Source organism: Oenanthe melanoleuca, chromosome 15 (genome assembly GCF_029582105.1).
Source record: "Oenanthe melanoleuca isolate GR-GAL-2019-014 chromosome 15, OMel1.0, whole genome shotgun sequence".
Classification (NCBI taxonomy): domain Eukaryota; kingdom Metazoa; phylum Chordata; class Aves; order Passeriformes; family Muscicapidae; genus Oenanthe; species Oenanthe melanoleuca.
This window is the reverse complement of record NC_079349.1, coordinates 1,892,627-1,920,088: the sequence shown is the minus strand read 5'-3', so window position 1 is coordinate 1,920,088 and position 27,462 is coordinate 1,892,627. Positions and strand designations below refer to the sequence as shown.

Below are 27,462 nucleotides of genomic sequence, written 5' to 3'. Positions count from 1 at the left end.
GGGTTGGGTTGGTTTGTTTGTTTTTTATTTCACCAGCACGGCAGTGGTCACTGGTGGGCACAGCAACAGCCAACAAACCCGGCACCTCCAGCAGAACCCCCTCCCTCTGGAGCCAGCTGTGGGATTATTTACACCTGGGGCTCCCTGCACAGCCCCTGCTGTGGAGCAAGTCCCTCCACAGCAGATCTGCACAGGCTGGGTACACACACACAGATCTTCCCCTCCCAATACAGTTCAAGAGAGAAATTGTCCAGAGATTTGTTTGTGTTCGTACAAGTTACAAAGTTGGTAAGTTTCAATTTAAACTCGGGGTTTTGGAGTAGTTTAATGTGAGTTTCTCCTGGATTGCACAATTGCAGCTGACAGCACGAGGTGGTGCTGTCAGACCCTGCCATGAGATTTTGGGGTGCCTGAGGATGCCTCGGTGGGGAGAACAAGAGCCAGAGGGGGAAACACCACAACCTGCAGGAGCAGCAGCTCCTCCTTCCCCAAAACCACACTGCCCTGGGTCCATCTGAGCAGGTACAGCAGGACCATCCCTCTGCAGCCTCCCAGGTCCAGAGAGATCCCCACCAAGCCAGCTCATTGATTTGACATTAATTAATCAACCCACAGCAGGAGGATCCCCTGCTCCTGCACCACAGCACCACAGAGGGAGCTGCTGCTGCTTTCTTCAGATCCCTCCATCCCTGTCTCTGCTGTGCCAGGCAGCTCCAGGAGGGGCTGGGTGGGGATGGGGGGTGTGGGGACACACAGCAATGGAGACAGGAGTGCCAAAACCAAGCAGTGCTGTGGCCAAGTGTGGGGCTGAGCTCTCAGCAAGGATCCCACTGCAGCCAAACCCACCTGTGCTGGCCTCAGCTGGTGTCCTGCTCCCCCAGCCTAGACAGGCAGGATGGGGATACACAGCACTCTGTGCTCCTGCAGAGCCGGGAACATCAGCAATACTGTCATTCACCATTCAGGAGCGATGCCTGGATCCCACTGAGCAGGGGGTGAGGCTGCTGGAGCCCTGCAGCATCTCAGTGTCACCCCAGCACCCTCGTGTCCCCTCCTGCCCACACTGCCTGCCCAGCAGCTGCAGGGAAACACCAGCCCATCCATCCATCCATCCATCCATCCATCCATCCATCCATCCATCCATCCATCCATCCATCCATCAGCACTGAGCCACAAACCCCACAAGGGCAGGAACAGCCTCACCAGTACCTTGGAACTCTGGCACAGCCTCAGGTGCTGCTGTGCTCTGGGCTCCTGGCCAGCCCCAGCCCCTCACCTGGCACACGGAGAACAGTGGAGTGAGAGGACAAACGGCTCCAGGGCTGGCACTGAAGGGTGGCACAGGCTCCTCTCTCCATCCCAGGGCTCTGGCGCTGCCCGTGCTGCTGGTGAACGCTGCCATGGCACACAGAGCAAGCCAGCCCTGCCCAGCTGGGGTCTGTCCCCTCCTGCTGTCCCAGCTGCAGGGCTCAGAGCCCGGTGCCACCCCAGCCCGCAGCCGTGGCCCTTCCCTGGTCACTGTGCCAGCCCTGCAGCCAGCGCCTTCCTGCACATCTGGAGACACCAAGCAGCACACAGTATTGCTACTGTGCCAAGTGGGAACTTTATTCTTTGTTGTGGGTGGGGTTTTTCCGCTGTTTTTTTTCCGAATCAGCTAAGGAGGCGGCTTTGAAGATGGGTCAGATTTGGATATTTTTTTTTTTTTTCCCAGCAGAATCTGAAACATTTTAATAGCGTTTTGCCCAGACATCAGCTCTGTGAGTTTGTACAGCTCAGAGCCACGGAGACACCAGCAGCAATAACCTGGGAACGCAAAGACTTTCCACATCGTTTGTGCATTGTCTCGGATTCTTTTCTTTAAAAAAAAAAAAAAAAAAAAAAAAAAAAAAGCACAACAGAAAAGACACAAACATCGATGAACATTTAAAAACCTGTACATTGTAAAAAAACAAAACAAAAAATAAAACCCAACAGAAAAAAAAAAAAACCCGAAAACAAAAACAAACCCCAAACAAACAACAAACATCATCATCATTCTCTTGCTTTGAAATCAGAATCAACCTGGGAACGTTGCAGGGGGAAAAGAAAGTTCCTTGGGGGAGGTGAGGGCGCCTGAGCCCGCGGGGCTGCCGGAGGCTGCGGGGCTGGGGCTCCTCTAGCGTATAGAATGCAAAGCATTTAATACATTTTATTTTTTTTTTCTTCTTTTTTTTTTTTTTTTTTTTTGCCATTTGTTTTCCCCCCAGAGCGAGAAAGCAAAAGTGAATGAAAAAAAGTCTAATATTTTTGTTCTTTAACCATGTAACTGCAGATATGAGCCAACATCATGGAATGAAAAAAATAATGTAAAGTAGAGCATTCGTGTGTATCACAAAAATACAATAAAAACTTTTTTTTAACTTTTTTCCTTTTTTTTTTTTTTTTTTAAAGTTTCCTGTGAACTCCCTGCCACGCTGGCCTCCTGCCCACTCTGCCCCTGCCCTGGCCAGCTCAGAGGGCTCTGGAGAATCAACATCTACAACCAGCAAAGGTGTGTGTAACGGGGGGCCCTGCAACCATGGCAAGATTTTTGTTTGTTTTTTTTTTTTTTTTTTTTAAACTAAGTACATACATTCTCCTGACTCCCAGATAACTTGGATGGATCATTGTTACCTTTTTTTTTTAAACCCTTCCATACAATGGACAAATGCATCAAAGCCTGCATGTAAGAACAGAACCTCTTTTACAGCATGTAATACTGTGTTTTGTTTAAGTCCTTCCTTGCGTAAAATATTGACATAATTCACCGAAGGTATCAAAAATATACCCTGTAGACCAATACAATTTACAACTGCCTTTTCTCACCATTCAGAAAACAATGCACTTAAAGCAACCGAGCCCCTCCTGGGCAGCGTGAGCCAGCCCGGGGACGTCCCTGCCCGCTCCGAGCGACCCCGGATTGCTTCCACCGAAGGGACCAGGAATTTTTGTGGGATTTTTTTTAAGAAACAGCTCTTCACTCCCTCCCCTGCCCGCTCCTCCCAGCCACGTTCCAAGCGTGTCCAGGGCTGATACGTCTGGTGGCACGGGAATGCCCTCGGATGAGCCAGGGAACCGACCTGGGGCCTTCTGTCCCGTTTCACTCCTCAACAGTTTGTTTTTCTGTTTTTGTTTTAAATCTTTTCTTTAACCCGCTCAAGGTTTTGCAATTCTGAGGCACATCCCCATGGCCGGGTCCGGGGCCAACTCCGCAGGAACGTCCAGCAGCGCCTCGCTCCGTGCAGTGTCCGAGCAGCGCCAGGATGGACACACGGCCCCGGGATGGACACACGGCCCCGGGATGGACACACGGCCGCTCCGGACACACGGCCCTCCAGATGGACACACGGCCCCCAGATGGACACATGGCCGCTCCGGACACACGGCCCTCCAGATGGACACACGGCCGCTCCGGACACACGGCCCTCCAGATGGACACATGGCCGCTCCGGACACACGGCCCTCCAGATGGACACACGGCCCTCCAGATGGACACACGGCCGCTCCGGACACATGGCCACTCCAGATGGACACACGGCCGCTGGATGGACACACGGCCACTCCGGATGGACACACGGCCACTCCAGATGGACACACGGCCGCTCCAGATGGACACATGGCCACTCTGGACAGACACACGGCCATTCACGGTCCCTCTCCAGCCCAGCACGGCTGCCAAGATCGAAGATGGGTTCCTTGGGTTTTGTCTCGTTAAGGCTTTTTTTTTTTTTCTCTATATCAGACCGAAGAGGATGCAGAAATTTCCAGATGTTGAGAAAGGAAAAAAAAAAAAACAAAAAACCTCAAAGAAAATTAAAAAAAAAAACCAAAGCAAAAATTAAAAATAAAAACAAAACCATCATCCCCACCTGGCTGGTTGGGAGGGAAGGGGAAAAAAAAAATAAGGAGAAGGGAAAAATGAAATAGCTCTGCTCCTGCATCTTCGCTCGTGAGAGCCGGCGGGCCGGGGGCGGGCGCTCGCCCCGGTGTCCCGCTGGCTCCCTGTGCCCCGGGTTTGGTCGCCGTCTCCCTCCCTGGCTCCTCTCATTCACTGTCCGAAAGGGTTTCGTACTGGGAGCAGAGCAGGGGTTTGGGCTCCTCGTCCCAGGCGTGGTGCTGGCTGCCGGGGGCGCCCTGCGGCAGGGGCGCGCTGGGCGCGGCCGTCACCACCCCGCTGGGCAGCCGCATGGTCAGCGGGTTGTAGGGGAACGGCGTCGAGCCTGCGGGGGAGCAGCACAGTCAGCACCGGGGGCGGCTCTGCCCCGTCCCCTTGTCCCCCTGTTCCCTTGTCTCCTTCTTCCCTTGTCCCCTGTCCCCTTGTGCCCCTGTCCCCCATCCCCTTGTCCTCATCCCCCTGTCCCCTTGTTCCCTTGTCCCCCTGTCCCCTTGTGCCCCTGTCCCCCATCCCCTTGTCCTCATCCCCCTGTCCCCTTGTTCCCTTGTCCCCCTGTCCCCTTGTGCCCCTGTCCCCCATCCCCTTGTCCTCATCCCCCTGTCCCCTTGTTCCCTTGTCCCCCTGTCCCCTTGTGCCCCTGTCCCCCATCCCCTTGTCCTCATCCCCCTGTCCCCTTGTTCCCTTCTCCCCATGTCCCTTTGTCCCCTTGTCCCCTTTTCCCATTGTCCCCATGTCCCCCCTGTCCCCTTGTCCTCATGCCCCTGTCCCCTTGTTCCCCTGTCCCCCTGTTCCCTTGTCCACCTGTCCCCCTGTCCCCTGCAGCCTCCCCACGCCCGCCAGGGTGGCTCAGGGCCCCGTCCCCTGCAGCCCCACCTGCGGAGGAGGGCCTGTCCTCCCAGACGCGGTTGGTCAGGGGGGTCCTGCGGTTGCAGTCTCCCTCCGAGTGCACGGAGGACACGGAGGGCGGCCGCTCGCCCGAGGGCAGCCCCGGCGCCGGGGACTTGGCCTTGCGGCTGTTGGGTCTGGCAGCGATCTTTGGCTTCCCCCCTCCTCCTGCAAAGAGAGGCACCGCTGTCACCCGGCTCCTGTGACTGCACGGGGGCCTGGGGAGGGGGTGCGGGTTCCCAGCGCTTCCCTTTGAGGGGCTTGGCAGAAACGGCTCGTGGCAGTGGCAAAGCTCACCCCGGGCTGATGGGATGGGGTGGGGGGATGCAGCGGCTGCAGGAGGGTTCTGTCCCTCCTGGGCTGCTCCACTTTGTGGGTTGGTGCCACCAGGGGCAGGGCAGGCCGTGTGGCTTTGGCTGTTTCCCTACAGGATCTGCCCCACATGCACGGGCAGCAACCCCCAGGAGCCCTGAGCACACTCCCCATCCTCATGGTCTACATGGCCAGGATGGTCTTTCACCCCTCCTTGCATCCCTGGGGATGGATATTTAGCCAGTTTTTCACAGGTTTGAAGCCAAAGGGCCTCGGTGGGGCAGGGGAGCCCAGCTGAAGCAGGGGGAGCTCCCCAGGGGGGATGGATGTGCCCTGCATCCCACCCTGCCTGCCCAGCAGCCTCCACCTGGCACGGGGAGGCACGGCTGGAAGAAGCTGCTGGCTTCATGCAGGAGCCAGAAAAGCTTTTCTGCAAAAAGCTTTAGAGTGCCTGGTGTTAGCTGCTCCAGAGAGGTGTGGGCTGACCTGGAGGAAGGTGCACATGTGCAGCCAGGATCTATCCTGAGCAGGGGCTCTGTGCCTGCATTCCTGAGGGACAGCCTGGCAGTGCTGCCATGCTCTGTGCAGGGCACTCACATGAGGGACTCTGCCCTAGTGAGTGGGGGATAAATGCTTCCCCCATCCATCCCTGGCTCCCCTCCTCCCTCCCTTTCTTAACTGGGGATTTGTGCAACCACCCTCTCATCTCTGCTCAGGTCTCCCCAAAGCTGAGCAGACCCTGCCATGGGGCTCTGCAAGCCCCACCAGGGCCCATGGGGCAGCTGACCCCAGCTCTCCTCTCTTATCATCCCCCAGGCATCACTTTTAGCTCCCTTACAATCTCCCTCTTGCTCCAGGCTCTCCCAGATCCAAACCCAGGTTGGATTCTGCCCTGACACCCCCAGAGACTGAAGTGGGGAGGGAAATGCCACCCTGCCCTGAGTCCTCCACACCAGCCCTTCTCAGCACCTTCCCCTATTTTGGCAGCAGCAATCCCCCTGGGGGTTTACAGACAGTTGGGGCTGGCTATTCAAGTTTATGCCTTTGATTTTTTGGGTGGGGGGATTTTCCACCCCCATAAACTTCTCCATTGTGTAAAAAAAAATTTAGGAAAAGGAGATATTAAAACCAACAAATAGGGAAAGGAGCAAGTCAGTGGTTTAGAGAAAGCAACAGCACCTTTGGAGACTATTAAATTAACATCAAACAGGATTAATCAGCAGATCCACAAAGCTCAAAGCTGGGGGAGGGAGGGAGGGGAGAAAAGAAAACCAAAATGAACAAAAATGGGGAGGGGAGGAATAAATCCCCCTGTAAACGGGGAGATAAAAAGGCAGAGAATTAATAACACAGAGAGAGTGAAGGTGGAGAGGGCTGCAGACCTGGCAAGGAGCGCACGTCCTCGTTTCGTCCATCAGCAGGAGTTATGGGCATAGCAGCGGGCAGGCTTGCACTGGCATTCAGAGAGTTAAAAGCATTGGCACTGAGAGGTGAGCGCTCTTCCCACTGCTCGTCATATTTACCCATTAGGGCTTTCCTAATTATTGCCTCCAACCCCATGTTGGTACTGGAATTCTCTTGGACCGACTGGCTCCTACAACTGATTAGCCCTGGGAGATACGGGAGAGGGAGGAGAGAGGGGACGGGAGATGGGGGGGAGCCAAATGAGAAGAAAGATGGGGGGGACGGGGAAAGGGGGAGAAAGGAGACAAGGGAGAAGGGAAGAAACAAACAGTCAGCACATTCTCGCAAAGCAACAAACTTTGTCATCTTTCTTTAAAGCACTGCGATGCACCCGTCCTCCTCCTCCCGCTCCACCCCGCCCCGGGGCTCGGCGGTGGGACTGACGGGACTCACTCTGGCATCTGGGCTCTGGGAGGGCTCCCCAGGGCCAGGGGCTGGGGACAAGGATTGTCCCTGAGCATCTACAAGGAGCAGGGGCTGTGCTCCCAACCCAGCCAGGGCGTGGCATGGGGGCAGGAGGAAAGTCATTTGGATGTGGGGTCCATATGCACACACAACAATAGTCAGTGTGCCAGGAATTGGGAGGCTGGGGTGGCTTCCCATAAAGGAAATCAGGGAAGAGTAAGGAGTACCCCACAAAAACATTTGATGAGAAGGACATGCCTGGATTTGGCCCTGGGGTGACAGGATGCAGGCAGCCCCCAGAGCTACACTGGGAGAGGGGAGTGTCCTGCTGTCCCTCCTCGTCCTGCTGTCCCTCCTCACACTCCCTGCAAGCCCCCTGCCCCCGCCCCTCCCCCCAGGCCGGGTTCCCTGGGGCCCAGGACAGGGTGCAGAGGCGAGGTGTGGCGTGGTGTGAGTCTCAAGCCATGCAGTTATGGAGCAGCACAGGGACCAGAGGCTCAGCCACCATCATTCCCGGGGTGGCAGTCACAGGGAACAAGCAAAGGGCAAAATATAGACACAAAACTGCCAGGCCCCCCAGCTGACCCCATCCTGGGGTGTTTGTCCTGGGATCCCTGCCCCTCTGCTTGGAAAGGGACAGAGCCCAGGCTCCTGTAAACCTGGTGTGAACGTTTGTCTTGCTGTAAAAACAAGCAGGAGCTTTGCTGGTCCCCTCTAGCCAAAACTGGCCCTCAAATGTTGTCTGCCAGGGTCCCTCAGGTCCTACCCCAGCAGCTGATGCCAGCTCACTTCTTCTCCCAAACTCATTTCCACTGGCCCTCCCACAGCACCAAACCTCCTGCCCTTGGCTGTGGGAAACCTGCTCTTCTGCTTAAAACTATCAACCTGAAGGTATTCCTGCTGTAGGAGAGCATTAATCCTTAATCAATTAAGTAGCAATTAGTATTCCTCAGTGGGGATTCACTCCATTGGGGAGCCCACCTAGACAGTGTGACAGCTTCCCACTGTCATTGTCCCTTGGGCTGGCCCTGAACCTGAGCACTCTTCCAGCTCCCAGGAAACAACTCCTCCTGCCCCAGCACCCCTCACCTCCCTTTCAGTCCTCAACGTGGCCACTCTGCCCAGCACAGGGTGCTGCTCTTGCCCCAGTTTGCTTTTGCAACTGGCTCCTGCATCCTGCCCAGCCCACAGTGACACAGACCCCACTGCCACCCTCACATTCCCCTTTGCACTGCCCTCCCACCACAAGGTCCCACCAAGAGCAGGGTGCTCTCTCCAGGAGTGAGGTCCCCTTTGCTAAGATGGTTTAACCCTCTGATGGCATCAGATGGCCAACCCTTGCTCAACCTTCAACCTCTCCTCAAACCCTGCCAGGCTTTCCAAGGAATTACACTGCCCTTTCTCCAACCCAACAGCAGGGACTTGTGGTGTGTCCTGAGGCAGCAACTGCTACACTTGGTTTTAAGGGAAAACAGAACAAAGGAGATGCTTAAATCTACTGAGCCTCCTGCTCTCCATAGCTGTAAGCCCTGTGGGAAATGAGGTACAGGTTTGTGGGGAGTTACCTGCTCCAGTAATCGCTGGCATGTTGAAAATCTCTGTCCCAGGCTGCCCCACATCTGCAGAAAAACACAGAAGCTCTTCAGTACAGACAGCAGCACGTGCAGGTTAGTGGCTGGGAGGATCTGCCACGGCTGCCATGACAAGACTCCCATCCCTGTCACAGCACTCCCAGGCACAGGGACTGTGGGTGCTGGCTGGGACCAGGAAAAGCTCCCAGTGCCTTTGGGAGACCCACAGTGGGCACCTTCACCTGGGAAGGTGGGAAAGGGAAAAAAGCAGAGCCCTGAAAGGCAGGGCAATGTCTGTGCTCAGTACTGGCCTCCCTCCCTCCTGCCCTTGGGATTACAAGCTCCATGAAGCCAAACCCTCTCTCCTGCCTATGGGATTTTCAAAGGCTCAATGCCCCCTATCCATGGAGCAGGATCTGGGCAGCAGAGAGGGCAAGGAGGAGGAGGAAAAATGTTAAATCAATATTTTCCCTCTTAGCTGAGCTGTTTGACTTGGATATTGCTTTCCTTAGAATAACAGAAATTCTCATCAAATAAGAGGCGTATCCAATTTCTATATATTTTTTCTTGATAAGGGAAAGTGTGGAAGGTCAGGGGGTTCAGCCACATGTCCCCAAAGGGGCATAACAATACTGTTGGCTCATGGTAACATCATCCAGGAGACAGACAGCTTGGTCCCTCTTATCCGATGCAGCTGTTGTAAGATGGATTCAAATTGAATTAGTATTGACTGTATAATGCTGGGCTAAATTAAATTATGATCCTATCTACTCTATTAGCAGTTAATGAATGAATGGGCTGAATTTCTAATCTGAGCCAGCCTGGTTAGTTTTACAGAGCTGCACCAATATTGATGTAGGGCTTAAAGTAAGGCTGGGGGGAGATGCATCTCAAGGAGGAAGGATTCAGCTTGGCTGGCCAGTCATTAAAATATCAATTGCTCTTAAGTGTCCTCCATGCTCAGCTCATTATTTCCTTCCTACTGAGGTTATCTGGTGAGGGTGGGATTGACAGCCTCAGAGCAGAGAGACTGGACTGGGAAGTCTCCCATTGCCTCCCCAGACACGCACAGTGACTGCTGGCACCAGAACACAGCACTCTAGGAAACATTTGGACCTTGTACTCCACAGAATCACAGAATATTCTGAGTTGGAAGGGACCCTCAAAGACCATCGAGTCTGTCCCTACAGTGCAGACAGAGGTGTCTGGGAGCTCCCAGCCCTTTAACACAGCAGCATCCATTCCCCAGTCTCCTCTGCTTCAAGTGTCCTCAAGGTTTTTCCTCCCCTGGATCCCTGCATTTGCCTCCCCACAGGTTCTTACTGTACTCCGTGTCGTTTTTGTTGGTCGTGCTGAGCTTCTTGATGATCTCCTGCTTCTTGGACTTCACCATGGCAGAGTTGCTTTCAGTCAGCTTGCTGAAGAAAGCTGGACGCTGAGTGTTGTTTCCTGGGGACTTGGACCCCATCCTGCAGAGCAAACACCAATGGAAACCTCTACAACATCCACTGCATGAAATCCTACCTAAAGAAACTCTTCCCTCAGTGTAACTGCTGAGGATCAGGCTGGGAGCTCCTGGGACCCTCAGCATCTCCAACCTCTCTCCCTATCCCAACCATAAATGCACCCCAAATATTGAACATCCCCCTGGGATGGCAGAGCTTTGGGCAGCAAGGAAAGCAGCCCAGGCCAGGCCATGTGTGGGGACGTGCCCATGCCCAGCTGCCCCAGGCCGTACCTCTGGTCCATGGGCTCTCCCTCTCGGAACAGGACGGGGTACGGGGCGCTCTTGGCGTGCTCGGCTTCCCCCACGCCGTCCGGTGGAGACACGGGCTCGATGCAGCTCTCAGGGCCCCCTGGTGCTGCCTTGCCCTGCTCTGGGGACCTGTGAAACAAGGGGACAGCCACGGGCTCAGTGTGACAGCCACGGGTTCAGTGGGACAGCCACGGGTTCAGTGCGACAGCCATGGGTTCAGTGTGACAGCCACGGGTTCAGTGGGACAGCCATGGGGGCCACTGTGACAGCCATGGGTCACTGTGACAGCCATGGGCTCAATTTGACAGCCATGGGTCACTGTGACAGCCATGGGTCAGTGTGACAACCATGGGTTCACTGTGACAGCCATGGGTTCAGTGGGACAGCCATGGGTTCAGTGTGACAACCATGGGTTCAGTGGGACAGCCATGGGTTCACTGTGACAGCCATGGGCTCAGTGTGAAAACCATGGTCACTGTGACAGCCATGGGCTCAGTGTGACAGCCATGGGTTCAGTGGGACAGCCACTGGTCACTGTGACAGCCACGGGTTCAGTGGGACAGCCATGGGTCAGTGTGACAACCATGGGTCACTGTGACAACCATGGGCTCAGTTTGACAGCCATGGGCTCAGTGTGACAGCCATGGGTTCACTGTGACAGCAATGGGTTCAGTGTGACAGCCATGGGTCACTGTAACAGCCATGGGTCACTGTGAAAACCATGGGTCACTGTGACAGCCATGGGCTCAGTGTGAAAACCATGGGTTCACTGTGGCAGCCATGGGCTCAGTGGGACAGCCATGGGTTCAGTGGGACAGCCATGGGTCACTGAGTCAGCCCCTGTCCCTGGTTTGGGAGGGGACAAGGATTCCTGCTGCTCTTCAGCATGGTTTGGGCAGAGGGAGCTGGGCTGAGCCAGGTTCAGCTGAGCCACCCCAAACAGCAGCCCAGGAGGGAGCTGCTGGTGGCAGGGACACACAGATCCCTGTGGAGGGCTGTGACATTCACCTTTTGGAGACAGTCTGTATTAGTGAACACAGCAGAGGCAGAAGTGCCACCTGCCATCCTCCTTGCCAGGAGCTGGGGGGCTCAGGAGGCGACTGGAGCTGGGGCAGCTGGCAGAGGATCACTACTGGCCCGATGCCTGGGACACAGCCAGGCTCCAGTCTACGAGGAATTCCTCACAGTGAGTTCTGGGAATTCACATCTTTGTTGTTTCTGTGGTTTCTCTTTTTTCCCCTGTTTTTTTCTTCACTGGGTGGTCAGAGCTGGGCTCTTTTATTTCATGTCTTAAAGCAAACTCTAGGACCAGGCAGAGCTGGGAAGAACAATCCCATTTACTGACAAGGCACCACTCATTCCTGGATACATCTGGGTGGGTTTTTGGGTGGGAAGACAGAAACATTTTTTAATCCCATACAACAGCAACCAGGCCTGCCTTGTAGCAGCAAGGGGATTTGAAAGTGACTTTAAAACAAATACAGGTGGTGCCTGAAATGAACAATTGCAGTTGTCAGGGCACCTGTGTCTAATAAACTTCTGATTCACTGTGAAAGAGGAAGATAAAAATCAACTTTGAACCAATGGAAAACGTGTTGCTTCAGGTTTTTTGGAATCATCTGTGGTCAGGGACTGAGAACAGTGACAGGACAAGAGGCAACAGGCACAAATGAAAGAGATGAAATTCCATCCCAACACAAGAAAACCCTTTCTTCCTGTAGGAGTGCTGAAATGCTGGGAACAGGCTGGTGCTGTCTCCAAGAGTGGAGATATTCTGAACCCAAGTAGCCACGACCCAGGACAACCTGCTCAGGAGGTCAAGGCTGGGCTGGATGATCTCAGGAGATCCCTTCCCACCTAAACTATCCTGTGACACTGGCCAGATTGGGAAGGGAATTATGCATGGACTCTAAGGGGGTCTAAAGAGCATCTCCAGGACAAGGATGGCAAGAGGCACCACCCCAGGGGAAAGATGAGAACGATGAAGGAGGTGGGCTGTGTAAGGAGGGAACCCCACAGCACCAAGCCTGGCAGAGCAATGCCAAACTCCTTCTATGTTGAATATTCTACTCTCTCACTAACCAATCTAGTACAAGATACAAATTCTCTAACATTTACATACAGCCTATAGGAATTGCTACATTACCATGTTTTACTGCTTTCTAATCTCTAAACCTTATCTTGGACCCTTCCTGTCATGCCAGGAGAGCTCTGCTGGCTCTTTGGTATGTTTATCTTAACAAAGGGAGAAGACCTTCAGGCATCCACATTGTTGCTCTCAGTTGAAAACTGCTTCCATCTCAATCTCATTTATGGTTCCCATATTCTCAAAATCTTTTGCTAGGCAATCATATTTATCAGGTTTTCCTGATTCACCCTTCCCGACAAGCTGGGCTGTGTAAGGAGGGAACCCCCACAGCACCCAAACTCCAACCTGCCCCGTGCCACCCCAGCCAGCCAGGGCTCCCAAGGGCCAGCCTGGGCTGGGGCTGGCAGGAGCCGTCCCGTGCTCACCGCTTGCCCCCCTCGCCGTGCGGGGAGCCGCGCGAGGCCGCGGGGTGCTCCTGCTGCTGCAGGAAGGCGTCGCCGGGCGTGCGGCGCAGGTCCAGCACCGGGCACGCCGCGCCGGGGAACGAGTACACCGGGGCCTGCAGGTGCGAGTTGAGCTGCTGCGGGTGGTGGCGCGTGTAGTCCTGCGTGATCACCTCCTGCACGAGGGAGAAAACACGGTCAGCAACCGGCTGGCGTCCACCTTTGCCTTGCTGGGCCCAGCGAGCAGCAGGTGATTTGTCCCTGCAGATGGAAATTCTGCCTCTTGGGGACACAAGTATCTGGGCTGAACACTTGTGATGCCCCCTGCTCTCCAGCCCCCAGTTAGAGGAGCTGAGGTCTCCAGCATCACTCCCAGCCCATCCCCACCAGACACGTTCACTGAGCCCCTCCCTCCTCCCTGGAGCCCAGCAGAAGGTGATGGAGGTGAGGTAGTTACACTGATGTGCTGGGCCAGCGTGACCACGCGCTGGTTCATGCCCTTGATGCTCTGGCTGGACTGCAGGGGCTGGCACTGGGGGTGCTGCAGGTGGGCGCCTTCGGGAGCCTTCAGCGAGCCTGGGGGGCACCAAGGACAGAGCAGCAATCAGGGGACATCCGTGTCCCTTCCCTCAAATGCCATCCCAGCACTGGAGCACAGCCAGCCTGGGCTCTCCCCTGCCAGCCCCTGTTCTCACCTTGCTGCTTCTGCCTCGGGTCGTGCTCCCCGTGGCCCTTGTCTGTGTCCTGCAGCAGCTTGGCCCCTTTCTCGTGGGACAGGCTGGGCGAGCTCACGGGACTCACGGCTTCCATCCGCTCAGGGCTGTAGCCTCCATGAAAGCCTGAGGAAATGGCAGGCAGTTAAAACCAGGAGCTCACTCAGCTTCTCCCTAGCACTGTTCCACCACACCTTCTGGGTGGAGTTGTATGTTCAGCAAAGTGGAGGAAGAAAGAGATGAGGGAAGGCCTGGCAGGTCACACTGCAGGGCCACGTCTGATGTCCAGCTGTGGTGATGGCTGCTGTGAAGAGGTGATGTCTCACTGCTGCAGAACTGGACACTCAGCAGCTCTCAGTGACAGCATGAGACCCAGAGACCAAATCCAACCTCTGCAGGCTCCCAGTTTGTTTCCCCATTTTCTCCACCCACTGAAACCCCCCCTATGCCCAGAGACAGTGGAGGTGGCTGCACAAGAGGTCTCCAAGTGCATTGCAAAGCAAAGCCCCAAGCCCAGCATTGCCAGGACCAGAGAGTTGAAAACTGATTGTGAGACCCTGGAGGCCCCAGATGCCACTCCAGAGACAGTAGACTCACAAACTACAGGGGCAAAATGTGACCATTCTTTGCTTTTTAACACCTTGCACAGACTCTCAGAACCATTTAGGCTGGAAAGGCCTCTAAGCTCATTGAGTTCAACCACCAACCCACCACTGGAAAGTCCACCAAGTCCACACAAGCCTCTGCACAGACTGAAAGTGCATCAAAGCAGTTAGAGCTGCAGTGAGGGACAACAATCACCTTTCAGCAGAGAGGGAAAACTGAGGCATGGATGGATTATGCTTCTGCAGAGGAGAGGAAGAGGATGGAGGGACCCTGGAGGAGGCAAATGCTGCCTCTCTCCAGCCAAGTACATTTGGCAAAACAACCTCTGCCTCCACAGACCTTTACCCTCCTAATGCTCTATTCCTAGAGACTGCCCTCAGCAGGCAAATGTGGCAGGGGACCCACAGCACTGCTGGAGGGCTCCTCCCTGTACCTGAGGCACAGGGAGGAGAGGACTCCATAGGGAACCTCCCTGCACCAGGGATGGGGATGCAGCATCCCCCATTACCCCAGGCATACCAGCATTGAAGGGACCACACTCTGGATTCACCCAAACTTAAGCATCCTGCTCTGGAAAGGTCCCTAACCAACAGTCAGGTCCTGAGGAACAGCACCTTCTTTCTGTAAGCTCTGTGGCCATAGCAGAGCTGCCCCACTCCACAGTACAACACTCAGCTGGATGAAGTACAGGTGGCAGGGAAAAAAGTGGGGGAAGCTCAGCCAGGGAGTGCACCATGGGCAGAGGCACATCCACAGTCCTGGAACATCCTGCTAGAAGGTGCCAGAACCAGACATGACTGAGGGGTGGGATGGGATGCAGCTTTTCTCCCCAGCCATGCTGCTGTATCCTCTGCATCCTTGAATTATGGGAAGGAGAGGGGACAGAAACTCCCAGTACTGATGGCCAAGACAGCTGCTGCAACTTGAAGATGGGGTCCCACCAAATCCCCACAGGCTGCTTATTGCTTCTGAAGGTTACTCCCATCAAGAATGATCCAGACCTTCCCTGCACTTTCTATTGGAATTACTAATCCCAGTGCTTTAGTGTCTTACACAAGATTCCTCTGAGGTGGTTCTTGTGGTCTGCTCTGGAAACAGCTGCTGAGCACAGCTGGGTTAACAATCCCAGGACAGCCACGGTGCCCACCCTGGGCAGCACCCAGCACCAGGACCCTGAGCACAGGGACCCCATCCATCCAAGCTGAGACCCACAAAGCCCTCAGAGACCCTGCAGCTCATGAGCAGGGAGGTGCTTGTGTGGTGGCCAGCAGCCTTGTCACGCTCACAATCCCAGTTCTCCGCTTTGCTCTTTTGATTTATTTCCCACAACTGTTCCTTACAGTCTGCTTGGGAATTTCTAAGGATGGGGAAATCAAAATTAGCAAATGGCTATTGTCTGTAAAAAGCAGTATCAGGAACTGGACAACATTTGCAAAACAGGACTTGGCAATAAGAGGGTGGAAGAAGGGAAGATCCTTAGAACACACAAAAATAAAAAGGTTTGGAATAACACAATGTCCAGGAAGCAGAGGGACAAGCACACTTGGGGAACTGATGGATCCAATACCCAAAATGTGCAATTAAAGATAAAGAAATAGTGAAATAAAATGGGTGCCAGGCCACAGCTCTCTCACCTCTGCCCTCCAATTTCTGACCATCACTAGAGGAGTGGTTACTCAGTGAGCCTCTCTCTTGCTGCCCCTTATCACAAGACACTTGGTGCACGACAATCCCGTCTATGAAGCCGCTGTCGTGGTGGCCTTACCGAGTGCCCGGAGCTCCTGCTCCTGCATGAAGCGTTTGCTCTGACTCTTTTCTCTGCTGTGCTGCTCGGAGCCTGAGGCTGCGTGCTGCTGGTCCAGAGGGTGGTGGTGCTGCTGGCTTTTCCCCTGTCCCCTGCCATAGTGGTGGGAGGAGCCGGAGGAGGCGGGCAAAGGTCTCGACTCCATGGCTTTAATGGGCGAAGGCGACTGCTCCAGGCTGGCCCCGCTGGGCAGCTTTGAGGTGTAGACGTTGTTGTCAGTCTGGGCTCGCTCTGCCTTGGTTTCCCGGGCCCTGGAGGCCTCTTTCTGCAGGAGGGCTGGCTCCAGAGGGGCGGCGTAGCCGTCGGCAGCGCCGAGCGAGGAGCGCAGGGCGGAGGCCGAGGGGAAGGCGGCAGAGCGGATGGGTGACGTGGTGGTGGTGGAGGAGGATCTGGAAGGGAAAGGAAGGCAAGGACAAGGTGAGTGAAGTGCATGGAGAAAGGGAATGCTGCTACCAGAGCCTCAGTGTTCAGCCTTGCCCAGTCCAGGCCATGCAGGGCCAGTGAGGAAGGTTTGGATGGAGTCTCCACCACAGTAACTGGCCACAGGGTATTGGGAGAATACATAAAACCCATGGACAGGTCCCAGAGACCTTGCTAACTCCACCACCAGACAATCCTCAGCAAGAAAAGCAATACCTGTATCTGGGCATGGGCACATTCCTACTTTTTTCTCCTGGCAGCAGGAAAAGCCACCAGGAAAAGCAAAAGAACTGGGGCACCAAAATGTGCCTCTCCCCATCACAACCTCCCTGAAAGCCCCAATCCTGCTCCCACTGAGACTGAAGGGAAAACAACTGTCAGTCCTTCCTCTCAGAGGTGCTCACTAATGAAGTGCTGGTGCAGGCATCCAGCCAAGCACTGAAAACCAGGGTGGGGGAAGGTACCGTAGGACGGAGGGGGTGGGGGTCTCCGAGGAGATGATCTTCATGCCCGTGTTGTGGAGCACGCTGGGGCGCTGCTGGATGGTCTCGTGGGTGCGGGGGGACACGGGAGAGTGCTGGTGGCTGTGGGAGTGCGAGGACGAGCGGCTGCTGGACTGCTCTGTACCTGGGGACAGCACGAGGAAGGGATTCTTTAGCTCTCTGTCCAACAGCCCCAACCCCATCTTCCAGCCAGGGTGGAGGATGGACCCCTCCCCAGCCTACCTGGTCTCCAGATGGGCGCGTGCTCCACTGTGGTGGAGGCTAGGATGGATTTTTCACGCTCCCTCTCTCGTTCCCGCTCCCGCTCCCGTTCCCGTTCGGACACCGACGATCCCGACTGTTTGGTCACGTGCGTGGGCCCTCCTGAAACCCAAGCAAAAGGCAGTGAGAGGGCTGCAGACACAGCAGTTCCCCCTGGGAATGCTGCCTGCTCTTCACATCGCTGTGTCTGCAGAGCAGATAAGGAATGGCTCCATCCAAGGTCACCTGGAGCAGGACAGACGAGGACAACCAGTGCAACAAAACCCAGACAAACACGGAATAGCTGTCTCCAGGGTGTGACCTTCCACAAGCTGTTTGCTTTGGGGAGGAAGGGGGAAAAGCAAGAAGGCCCTCAACAAGCAGGGAGAGAGGGAGTCAGTCCCTGAGTGAGAATTAATTTGGGATCTCCCAAACTGTCCAGGCATGCTAGATTGGTTACAATCATCCTGCTCAATCATTTTCCTGCTGGAGAAGCATCCTCCAGCATTACCTGGGGAGAGCGGGGAGCTGCTGTGCCGGCTGCCAAAGGTCTGGGGGGGTCCAGGGATGTAGGTGATGCGGTCCATGGTGGTGGCAGAGGTGCCAGGGGTAGGGGGCACGAGGACAGGCAGGTGTGGCACTTGGGACAGGTCGATGATGCCTGCGGAGAGAAGCGAGAGGACTGTCAGGGCGATGCCGAGCACTGCCAGCTGCACCCTGACCCAGCCTCCTCCTCCTCCCAGCCTGCTCCCTGAGAAGCTCTGTGCTGGCAGCACCTGCTGCATAGTTGAGGGCGAGGGAGGGCTCCCGGGGCGACAGCCCGCGCAGCATGTCCGCCCGCTGCGCCATGGCCGTGGCCGCCGCGTTGTGGTGCATCTGCTGCGACGTGATGTAGTCGTTGATGATGGTCTGGCGGTTCTCCATGGCCGCCGTGTCCGGGTAGCCCCGGATGAGGTACGGGGGGTACAGGTGTGGGTACGTGGGGCTCGGAGCCAGGTGCCTCGGCAGGTAGTAAGCAGCAGCTGGGAGAGAAAAGGGTGCAGATGTGAAGCCGCAGAGACTTCGGGAGTGTAAGAAGGAAAATAACAGTGTGCCCCTGTGGATGATACAACTGTCTCTGAAAAGGGCTTCTGGGATCTCATACCTGAGACAATAAATCTTTTTCTTAGGATGACTCATGTCAGAGAAATGTTCATCCCCCTTACAGAAAACCCCTATCATCATTTAGGATTTCTTTTGGTCTTTAACTTTACTAAATGATTGGTCTTTTCTCACCTAGAATCTTAAAGCAATTAGATAATTCTCAACTTATAACTTTACTGGTTAGAATCTCAATCCTCCTAAACCCTATAAAAACCCCTTGCTATGCCATGCATCCGAATTTTGCCAGTAGAACCTTTCCAAGAAACAAAGCAGCTCCGTGCCCCCAGCTGAGGTACCTGCTTCCAGCTGGATGCCCCTGGGGATGGCGGCGGGGTCGAAGGGCAGTGGGATGTGCCCGCGGTACAGATCCACGCCGCTGACGCCGCGCAGCAGGTGCTCGTACGGGGAGATGGGGTGGTGGTGCTCGGGCACGGGGGCGTGCGGGGACTTGGAGTTGCTGAGCTCTCTCGATGTGGGGGGGATCTTTCTGTCCTGGGACACCGGCTTCCCAGCAGTGATGCTCCCTGCAGAGAGAAGGAAATGAGTCAGAGATGGAGTACAGCGGCCAAGCCGTGTCCCTGAGGGATGTCTCTGGCCAAGCATGTCCCACAGGGACAATCCTAGCTGCCCTGAACTGTAGGGACCTTTCCCTCCTCCCTGTTACACCACCAAGGTCGAGGTGGGCCAAGTCTCAGCTGTCCCTTGGCAGAGAGGCCTTTCCCAAATCATCCCTCCATCCCAGCACATCCATGCTGGGCAATCTGTGCATTCACCCTGGCCTGCACAAGCAGATGGTGGTGCAGCCTTGCTGCCAGGCTCTTCAGCACAAGGAGGTGTTAGTGAGAAGTGTGAACATCTCCCACCCAGTGTCTCAAGTACACCACTTTCTTGCTCGCCTATGGAAAAAAGAGTGCTGTGGGCCACTGCTGGGACAGGGAGGACACTTTTGAAACACCAATGGCTTAACCAGCCTTGGCCCAAGTCTCCCTTTGGTCAGCCTGGTGCAAGTGAGGTGTCCTCACCCTCACTTCAACAGTGTGAGCAGCCCAGGCAGGGCGCTGAGCCCCAGCTGTCCCTGGCAGCCACCCCAGTGCCGTGAGTCAGCCGTGGGCGTGGGGGGAAGAACGGGTTCAACAGGCACCTGCTGGGAACTGTGGGGCAGGTGGGGTCAGCAGCCACCTCCTGCACACCTCCCTGCTGGGCTGTTAGGGACTTTAGCATCCATTTTACCATCCCATGGAAGCTCTGGCAAGTACCTTCGTGCTGCCGTGGCGTGGACTCCCGCGTGGAGACCGGAGAGCCTCGGTGCAGGTGGCTGCTGAAGGCCGTGCCGTGCCCTGCCTGGTGCTCCTCGTAGCCCAGGGCACTTTGGTGGGGCTTGCCCGGCTCAGGTACAATCACAGGAGCCCCCCTGGCGATGGAGCCGCCCGAGTTTGTCACAGGGCTCGGCCTGTTTTTCAGGCTCTCCTCGTAAGCTCTCTCCAGGTTCCTGGGGTCTTGGATGACATCCAGGGAATGCACAGAGTGGAAGGTCCTGCCGGGGCTGCCGATGATGGAGCGCACGTCGTGCTTTTTGGTACTCGAGGAGGAAGAGCCGCTGTCGTACTTCAGAGGGGTACCCTGGGGACAGGAGGCAGAGGGACATCAAAGGGGCCTAGAACACAAGGAGCCCAGTGACTGCATCCCACTGAGCTTCCACAGGACTCAGGATGCCTCGTTAGTGGGTCAAAACACAAAGTTTTGTCAGTCCAACAGGCACTGGCAGAGCAGAGGTACCCACTCAGCACAGGGCAGGGTGGAGGGCCCATCCTGCATGTCTTGTTGTGCTCCAACAGGATGATGATGAGTCACTGCCGAAGGCTGGCTGTGCCCATCACGCCTCTCTCCTACACACACTGGGAAATGGGATAGGACTGCAAGGTGCCATGGGAACCCTGCAAATATTTGGAGACCAGCAGCAGACAGCATGCCACGTTCCATCCTGACTACTGGCCCTGCTGGGTTGCCACTTGCCCATGAAGGGAGGAGACCAAGTTTATGTGTACCCAGAGTCACAAATGCTAAGGGCATCGAGTTGACTCTGCCCTTGAAAAAGAGAGGCAAATTTGTCCCCTTTTATTTACACATCTAGATGGATCATTGCTTTCTTAATGTGACAGGGGTTCCCTGCGTTTTGTGTTATCTGCAGGGAAGGATTATAGGATGGTTTGGATTGGAAGAGATCCCTCCAAAGGATGGGGCAGGACAACCTGCACCCAAGCAGAGCGCCAGTTCTGACCAGTGATGCAACACAAAGCTGTCCCTGCTCTCCTTTTCCCTTGGGAATGGCTCCCAGGGTCTGTGCAAGGGCAGCAGTCTGAGCAGGACTGACCTCACCTGCTGCTCACTCCACACTCACCTGCGTGATGGAACCTTCCTTCAGAGGCCTGGTCAGAGAGATGTCTGGTGTCCTCCTCAGCTCCTCCCGGGGAATCTCATGGATTGATCTTCCTGCTTCTTTCACTGTGGCTACCAGGTCTTCGTGGGCTGATTTCATTTTCAGAGGAGTCAGATCGTGAGATCTGACCTTGTAGGCATCAGATAAGTCCCTTGGTGGAGTGTTTTCCCTCTTGAGCTGTTTGGCTTCTCTTCTGAGGTAGTCCTCATGGGCCTCCACATAGGACCGAGGTATTCCTGCAAGCAGATGATGGATGCAGAGGTGACTCCCCAGGCAGACTGGGCTCCCAGTCCCCCTGCAGATACTCACTTCTAGGGGTGACATGTAACTCAGGGACTGGTACCCAGCTGAGCCAACAGAGCAGCTATACCACCAATGCAGCTCACATCTGCCACAACTTCCTGCACCCATTTCACACTGATTTCAACCTGCTTCTTGCCAATCACTGACAATTTTGCCCCTGACTTTGGCAGAATTTAGGTTGGTAGAAGCTGAGCAAGACTGAAAATCTCTCTCAGCACAAAGCAGGGGCTGCAAAGATCTGCAGCTGGACCTTGATGTGCCCATCCCTGCTTCCTCCTGTCCCACCCTGACAACGAGAAGAAGGGGCCATGCATGTGAGATGTTTCCCCTGTCCAAGGCCACCCTGTGCTCACAGCTTTACCTTGTGTAATCGAGCCTCGCATGTGATGCTGCTCCTTCAGGTTATGGGGACTGTGTCGGTCTGGAGGGATTGCTCGACCCATGAGACCTAGAAGAGACCCAGGAGGGAAAGCCAGGCTGTGACACAGGAATGAATTTACAATGAATACACGACAGTGTTACCAGGGATGGCTGGGACAACAGAGATAAATACAAACAATTTCTAAGTTAAAAGGTGCCCCTCCTTTTTTTTTCTTTTTTTTTTTTTTTAATTCCTGGAGCTGGTCTGCCAGGACAGACACTCAAGGCACAAACAGGCCAGTCTACATTCTGTTTTTTCCCCATGCTGGTCAGATGCTGCCCTGTTGGGATACTAGCTAACCACTGCCAGAACACTGGCACAGGAAGATGCATCATGTAGACAGGACACAAGACAAGATCTCCACAGGTCACTAACATTACCCAGGTGAAAGGCTCCATCCAGACCCACCTTCAATGCTGGTAGATAAGGTATCACGGGCTGACAAGCCCCTGCTGATCCTCCCCTCCATCATATCATAGGTCCGCTTGGTTCCTGTGGTCTCGTGGGAAGCTCCCGAGCTCCTGCTGTCGTCTTTGGGACACTGAGAAGCAGCAACTCCACCTGTGAGGGGAACACCAAGAGGCATGGAAAGGCAGCAGGGCCAAGAGAGGCTGTTTACTGCTGTTTGTGTGCATTGCTGATCCCACCCCAGCATCAGCCATGCTACGCAGTGCCAGAAACATCGCACGGGATTGGCTGCCAGGAAATTCAGCTGGTGTTTTCTCCCCTCCCTGCCTGCCTCGGACTCCAGATCTGTGCCTCCCTCTTGGGTAGGAGCATCCACCCTGTCGTGTCCCATTCCCTCTCTCCCTGGTGGGGCCATCCTGTAGGCAGCAGGACGGCCCCGAGCCAGTGGGAGCAGCTGCAGTTCCACTGAACTTGGCTCTTTGGGTCTGGGGAGTTCTGTTTTTTTTCCCTGTTTGTTTTGATTTTTGCTAGACACCTACTGTTTGGGATCTTGGCCAGCCTAAACATCTGTTGAGACACTCCCTGGGTGAGAAAATCGGGGAAAACGGAGCAGAAGCAAAGCTGAGAATGATTCCTTTGAAACAGCACAGAGCACACACAGGGACTGGGAGAGATGGACAAAGCAGGACTGATGGAGTGAGTGCCAGAGTGAGGAGAGACCCCTGACCCAAACCTGGAGCAAATTCCCAGCAAACAAGCCCTGGCCATCTGTGCTGAGCTGCAGCCCCACCAGCAGCACAGCCCTGCCTGTGCCAGGCAGCATCACACCCACCCCGGGCAATGGGCACCCATCATGTGCAGTGAGCTGTGAATTCAGCAGCTCCTGATCCAGCTGGATGCCTCGGGTTTGTGCCATGAGCTCCAAACAGGATGTCAGCTAGGAGAGACAAACGCCTCTGCCCATCATCCCTGGCCAGGCTGCCCTTGCCAAGGATTGCCAGTGCCCTGATCCTCCTCCTTGTGGGCAAGGAAGGTTGTTGTACAATCAGAGAAAGCAGGGAAGTTAAAAACATTCATTCTATTGTGGACAATCAGGAACAAAACTCCTCCTTGGCAAAAGCAGTAATTAATAAAATGGGATTATTACAACTTCACACCCACTGTTGGTTTCCGCAATCAGCACCCACTCAATCCACAGAGTGTTTGGGGCTGTGTGTGGGGAAACAAGAGGGGGTCCGTGCCTGAGCCTTTGCTTCAGCTCCATTTGACAGGAGAAATCCGGGGGTGACATTCAGAATCAGCCAAGCACCATGTGGGAGATGTGCCTGCACCCTGTCATCACGGCACATCTGCTGCACCAGCCCTTGTGCAGGAGGGGACGTGCTCCCAGGCACCCTTTGTACCACGGGAAGCAGGGGGAGGGCGTGAGGGAGAAGAGAGACTAAACAGAAAGAAAACCATTCCAAACCCACGTCCCTCGCCTTGCAGAAGCCATCAGCAATCATATGCAGGATGAGAATAACCAATCTAGCACAATTCAGCTCACACATGCTACAGGATCTCGTCTCATTACAGCTCTTTTATTTTAAGCACCCTCATGACACTAAAGAATTTGCAATTTTTTTTCTGCTTGCCAAAATTCATAATCACCAACAGTTTCAGTTTTCTTATTTAATTTTTTTTTTTTTAACTCTTCTGTTCCTGGGCTGCTCAGCCTTGCTGGGCTTTACAGGGGGAAGGAGAGAGGCAGGGCTGGCAAGGCTGCAGCAGCTTGTGGGATCATTTGGGATGTGATAAATCCTATCAAGCATGTAAAAGGCTGCTGGGGAGAGGAAGGAATTAATTCCACATCTGTGTCCATGGGGGGCAGCATGAGAGGTGATGGACACAGGCTGCAGCCAAGGAGACTTGGGCTGACACACACAACAGGGGAGAGTTTGGTCTGCAGCTCTCCCTGGAGAGGGATCCCAGCTCTGGGCATGGGCAGCCCTCAGTGCCAGGAGCCCTCCCCATATCCCCCTGATGCTGCTATTTCTGAGATCAGCCTCACTCGACCCCCAGCCCGGGCAGAGGTGATTAAAATAGCTTCTTGCACAAACAAGTCCCAAAACACTTCCTGTGCCCTCCCTGGTGCAAGCCTTGCCAACTGTCCCAAAGGGCATCCAGGCACAAGTCTTGCAGGGTGACATTTCTTATCTGGGCTAGAGTTGACAGTGGACCCAGGGGAACGTGCTGTGAGCCAGTTTCCATGTGGCAGGAGAGAGGCAGAGCACAGAGCCCTGTCCTGAAAGGTCCCTGCAGCCCCAGGACACACACAAAGGTGACATCAGCTGGAGCTTGAGAGCTGTCCCCATGGCCTGACCTGAACCCCCTGCCTCCAGCCCTGGATAAGAGAACCCAGCCCATGATGAAACAAGCTGCCTGCACTTGTGGGCATGAGGAAAGGGATTTCTGTGGGACACACTGCCTGCAGCACTGCCCACAGGCAGGCTGGCATGGATACTGTGCCCCAGGGAGGGAGGCAGGCAGAGAGCTCAGGCAGCACAGCAGCTTGCTGAGGTTGGGATCAGCTCCTTAGTCATCTCCAAACTCGACTGAGAAGGGAGGTGGCACATGAGGACAGCCATCCCTGTGCACACCAAAGCACACACCAGTGCTTTACCCCAAGGGGATTCAGGGCTGCAGCATCTCTAAGTCAGCTACAGATGCAAGCCAGCAGAGTCCAGCTCCACAGTGATGACCCAGCCCATGGTGAAGGGCAGGAATGGAGCTGTTTCCAGCCTCACCAGTGAGCAACATCTGCTCATCTCCAATGGGAGGCACTGGGACACACAGAGCAGCTCTAATGGGCAGTGCTGAGATGGGCTGAGCAGGCGCAGAGCAGGCTGGAGCAGCTGGTGATCACCTGCAGGTACCACTAACACAGCAAGGAAAAACCTTCCTGTGCTGCAGGGGAGTGGCAGCAGCCAGCACATCCCCAGACAGGCTCCTGGTGGGGTGCAGGAATGGCCTCACCACCTCCAACAGCTCTAGCAAAACTCAACAGACACTGAGGCTGGGTCCAGGAGGATTCCTGCAGGGCAGCCCCAAGCTGGAAAAGCCTCAAATCAACAGAGGTGAGAATCTGACATCCAAATAAACCTTTATGCTGAACTACCTGACTTGCCTCCATCTTGCAAGTTTTTGAGTGCACCTTGGCCCAAGAGTTTGGGAGTGCTCTCATGATGTTTCCAATGACTCCCCCTCCAGCACAGGGTGCTAGGGATGAAGGTAACCCTTCCTATCTGGTCCTTTCCTGTTCCCTATTTCCCAAAATCACTGCAACCTTGCCTACCATCTCTAAACCAAGATAACCACAAGGGACAGATGGACACAGGGCACCAGGTTGGGAAGGGAGAGAAGCATTGGAAGCAAAGACATGAAACTGGACCGTTGTACTTTGTCAGCCTTCCCTCAAATATCTGCCAAGTCCCAGCTAGAGTGGCACAAACCCCTGGCACGTGCCCTAAGAAGGCAGAGAGGATCAGGACTCACCCTCGTAGGACAGCACGTGGCCTTTCTTCCCTTCGTAGATGACATGTCCCTTGGGCACGGCATCCTCCCTCGCCTTCTCTGCCCTGCTGGGGCTGTCTTCTCCGATTATCCTGGTAATGGTTCCTTTGTACAGCACTTCTGCCGGGGTGCCCTTGGAAAGCCACCAAGATCCATATTTACCAGTGTCACAAGCAATTAAGCGACGCCGTGCGGGGACAGGCTGTTCCTGCCCGGCCTCCGCTTCCCGCCGCAGCCAACAGAGAGGGACCCGAGCTCAATTATGGATGGGAATGGTAACCAGGAGTGGTAAAAAGGGACGTGATCTGTGTGAGGCTGCTGGGAAGAGGCAGGGGATGAGGAGAGCACAGATCTCCGACACAGCAACTCTCACCCCTGCGTGTTTTGGAGTGAGCTACCTGGTTTGGGGACAGGGCTGGTGCTCCCCTGGGGACACCTCAGTGACAGCAGGCACTGCTCCAGCATTAGCTTTCTCCCTGCAGCTATTTCCCCAGCTTGGCACGGGAGCCACAGAGCTGTCCTGCCCACCCAGGCACATCTGCTGGCAGCAGTGTGACCTTCAGTGAGCTGCCTGCGTGCTGGCAGCGCGCCCGGCGGGATGGCAAGTGACAACAAACCACTCCTGGAGCAGGTCGGGGAGCAGAGCCTGCCTTGGCTCTCCAACAGCAACAGAGCAGGCTCCCCACACACACCAGTGGGAACTGAAACCTCTCCTTTGCCACAGCAGATGCAGCTCACAGCACCTGCCCCCAAATCCCCTTCAAAACACACGGAGCTGGATGTCCCTGAGGATGTCCCGTCCCCTTCCCACTGACCTGTCAGTGCCATGGGGTGACAGTCCCCCTTCCCCATCTCTGGGAAGGAACAATGATGCTGTCAGAGTGACACTCCTGACTGACACCTGTCTACTCAGCTCATGGAACCCCAGCAAGCCCTGGGACTGATGCCTGGGGAAGCCTCAGGGAGGTGATGCCCTTTGCTGGTGCTTCCAGGCTCTTTCCCCACCCCTGGTCTTTACCAAGCCCTCAGAGCAGCAGCAGTCCCCAAAAGCCAGGACATGCCAGCGTGTGGGTTCAGTGCTCTGGTCATTCACCCTTCCAGTGGATCTGGGCACCTGGTAAAGGCTCTCCCAGCCCCAGGTAAGTCACCTCCCTTCCAGAGATGTGCTCCAAGGGGATGTGAAAGCAAGTGATGACAGATGGCTTCAGAGCAGAGAGCATATATTCAAGATCTGCTTCCTGTGAACTGGATGACTAATCTGAGATCAAGTATCAGCTCTGGTACCAGGAGCTGCTGCCAGAACAGGGGGCTCCTACCCAGCAGGAGCAGAGGGATGCAGGCTGCTGGGCCAGCAGGAGAGCCAGACTATGCCCTGTGTCTGGACCTTAATCCCAAGCCAAACAAAGGAATCTGGATGGATTCATTAGCTGGCTGGATTCATTAACTGGATGCAGAACAGTGTCTCAACAAAGTGCTGATCTCCTGAACTGGCACATGGTGCTCAAGGTCCTTCATGCCCACCCACTGCTACCCACAGCTGCTGCAGGAGCATCTGAGAGGATGGAGAAAGTGTTTGCTCTGATTATTTACAGCCCCTGAGCACCCACTCCTGGCAGTTGTTGGACACAGGGCACCAGGCAAGCTAAGCCTTTGCTCTGGGCCAGGACTCAGGATCAGGTCCCCAGGGCCAAAGCAAACATGGTCATCCTCCTTGAAGAAGGCAGGCAAAAACTGGAGCCTGAATGTCTTTAAATATCTGAATTATAGCCAGATAAAATCCCCACGGGAAACAGATTTTTTTTTTAATGCTCTCCGCTCTGTTACCAGATGAGCAATAACTCACACTGCAAGAAACTATCGCCCGCTTGCCAGCTGCTCTTGTGAAGATGGATGGTGGAGATTAAGGCCCAAAGTATCTTCCTGCTGAAGAGCCTTTGGGCAGGACCCCCAGCACAGCAGGCTCAGCCCTGGCAGGAGCTCTCGCTACCTCACCTGCCCCTCACTCCTCCCTCCTGCACCTGGCCTGGGCCCTCCACCCATCTCCTCTGCTCTGCTCTGCTCCACTTTCTTGTCC

At 55.1% G+C, this 27,462-nt stretch overlaps 1 protein-coding gene across 18 annotated transcripts in view; it reads right to left on the bottom strand.

Moving 5' to 3' along the window:
* Positions 1-1,584: 1,584 nt before the first annotated feature.
* The window catches only part of NCOR2 (nuclear receptor corepressor 2), a 226,524-nt gene continuing 200,646 nt past the window's right edge, over positions 1,585-27,462 (bottom strand). For 10 of the 18 annotated variants that reach the window (XM_056504273.1, XM_056504279.1, XM_056504281.1 and 7 more), the window contains 21 exons: positions 25,371-25,521; positions 21,837-21,989; positions 21,369-21,455; positions 20,666-20,940; positions 19,524-19,887; positions 18,564-18,791; positions 17,901-18,146; positions 17,636-17,785; positions 17,107-17,247; positions 16,846-17,008; positions 15,923-16,350; positions 13,534-13,677; positions 13,296-13,414; positions 12,821-13,014; positions 10,289-10,435; positions 9,874-10,019; positions 8,545-8,598; positions 6,493-6,720; positions 4,787-4,966; positions 3,580-4,238; positions 1,585-3,521 (listed from right to left, as the gene is read on the bottom strand). In XM_056504273.1, the coding sequence (XP_056360248.1) occupies positions 4,063-4,238; positions 4,787-4,966; positions 6,493-6,720; positions 8,545-8,598; positions 9,874-10,019; positions 10,289-10,435; positions 12,821-13,014; positions 13,296-13,414; positions 13,534-13,677; positions 15,923-16,350; positions 16,846-17,008; positions 17,107-17,247; positions 17,636-17,785; positions 17,901-18,146; positions 18,564-18,791; positions 19,524-19,887; positions 20,666-20,940; positions 21,369-21,455; positions 21,837-21,989; positions 25,371-25,521 (3,774 nt within the window). In that variant the 3' untranslated portion in view covers positions 1,585-3,521; positions 3,580-4,062. The other 8 variants (XM_056504286.1, XM_056504291.1, XM_056504292.1 and 5 more) reach the window with 6 other exon arrangements.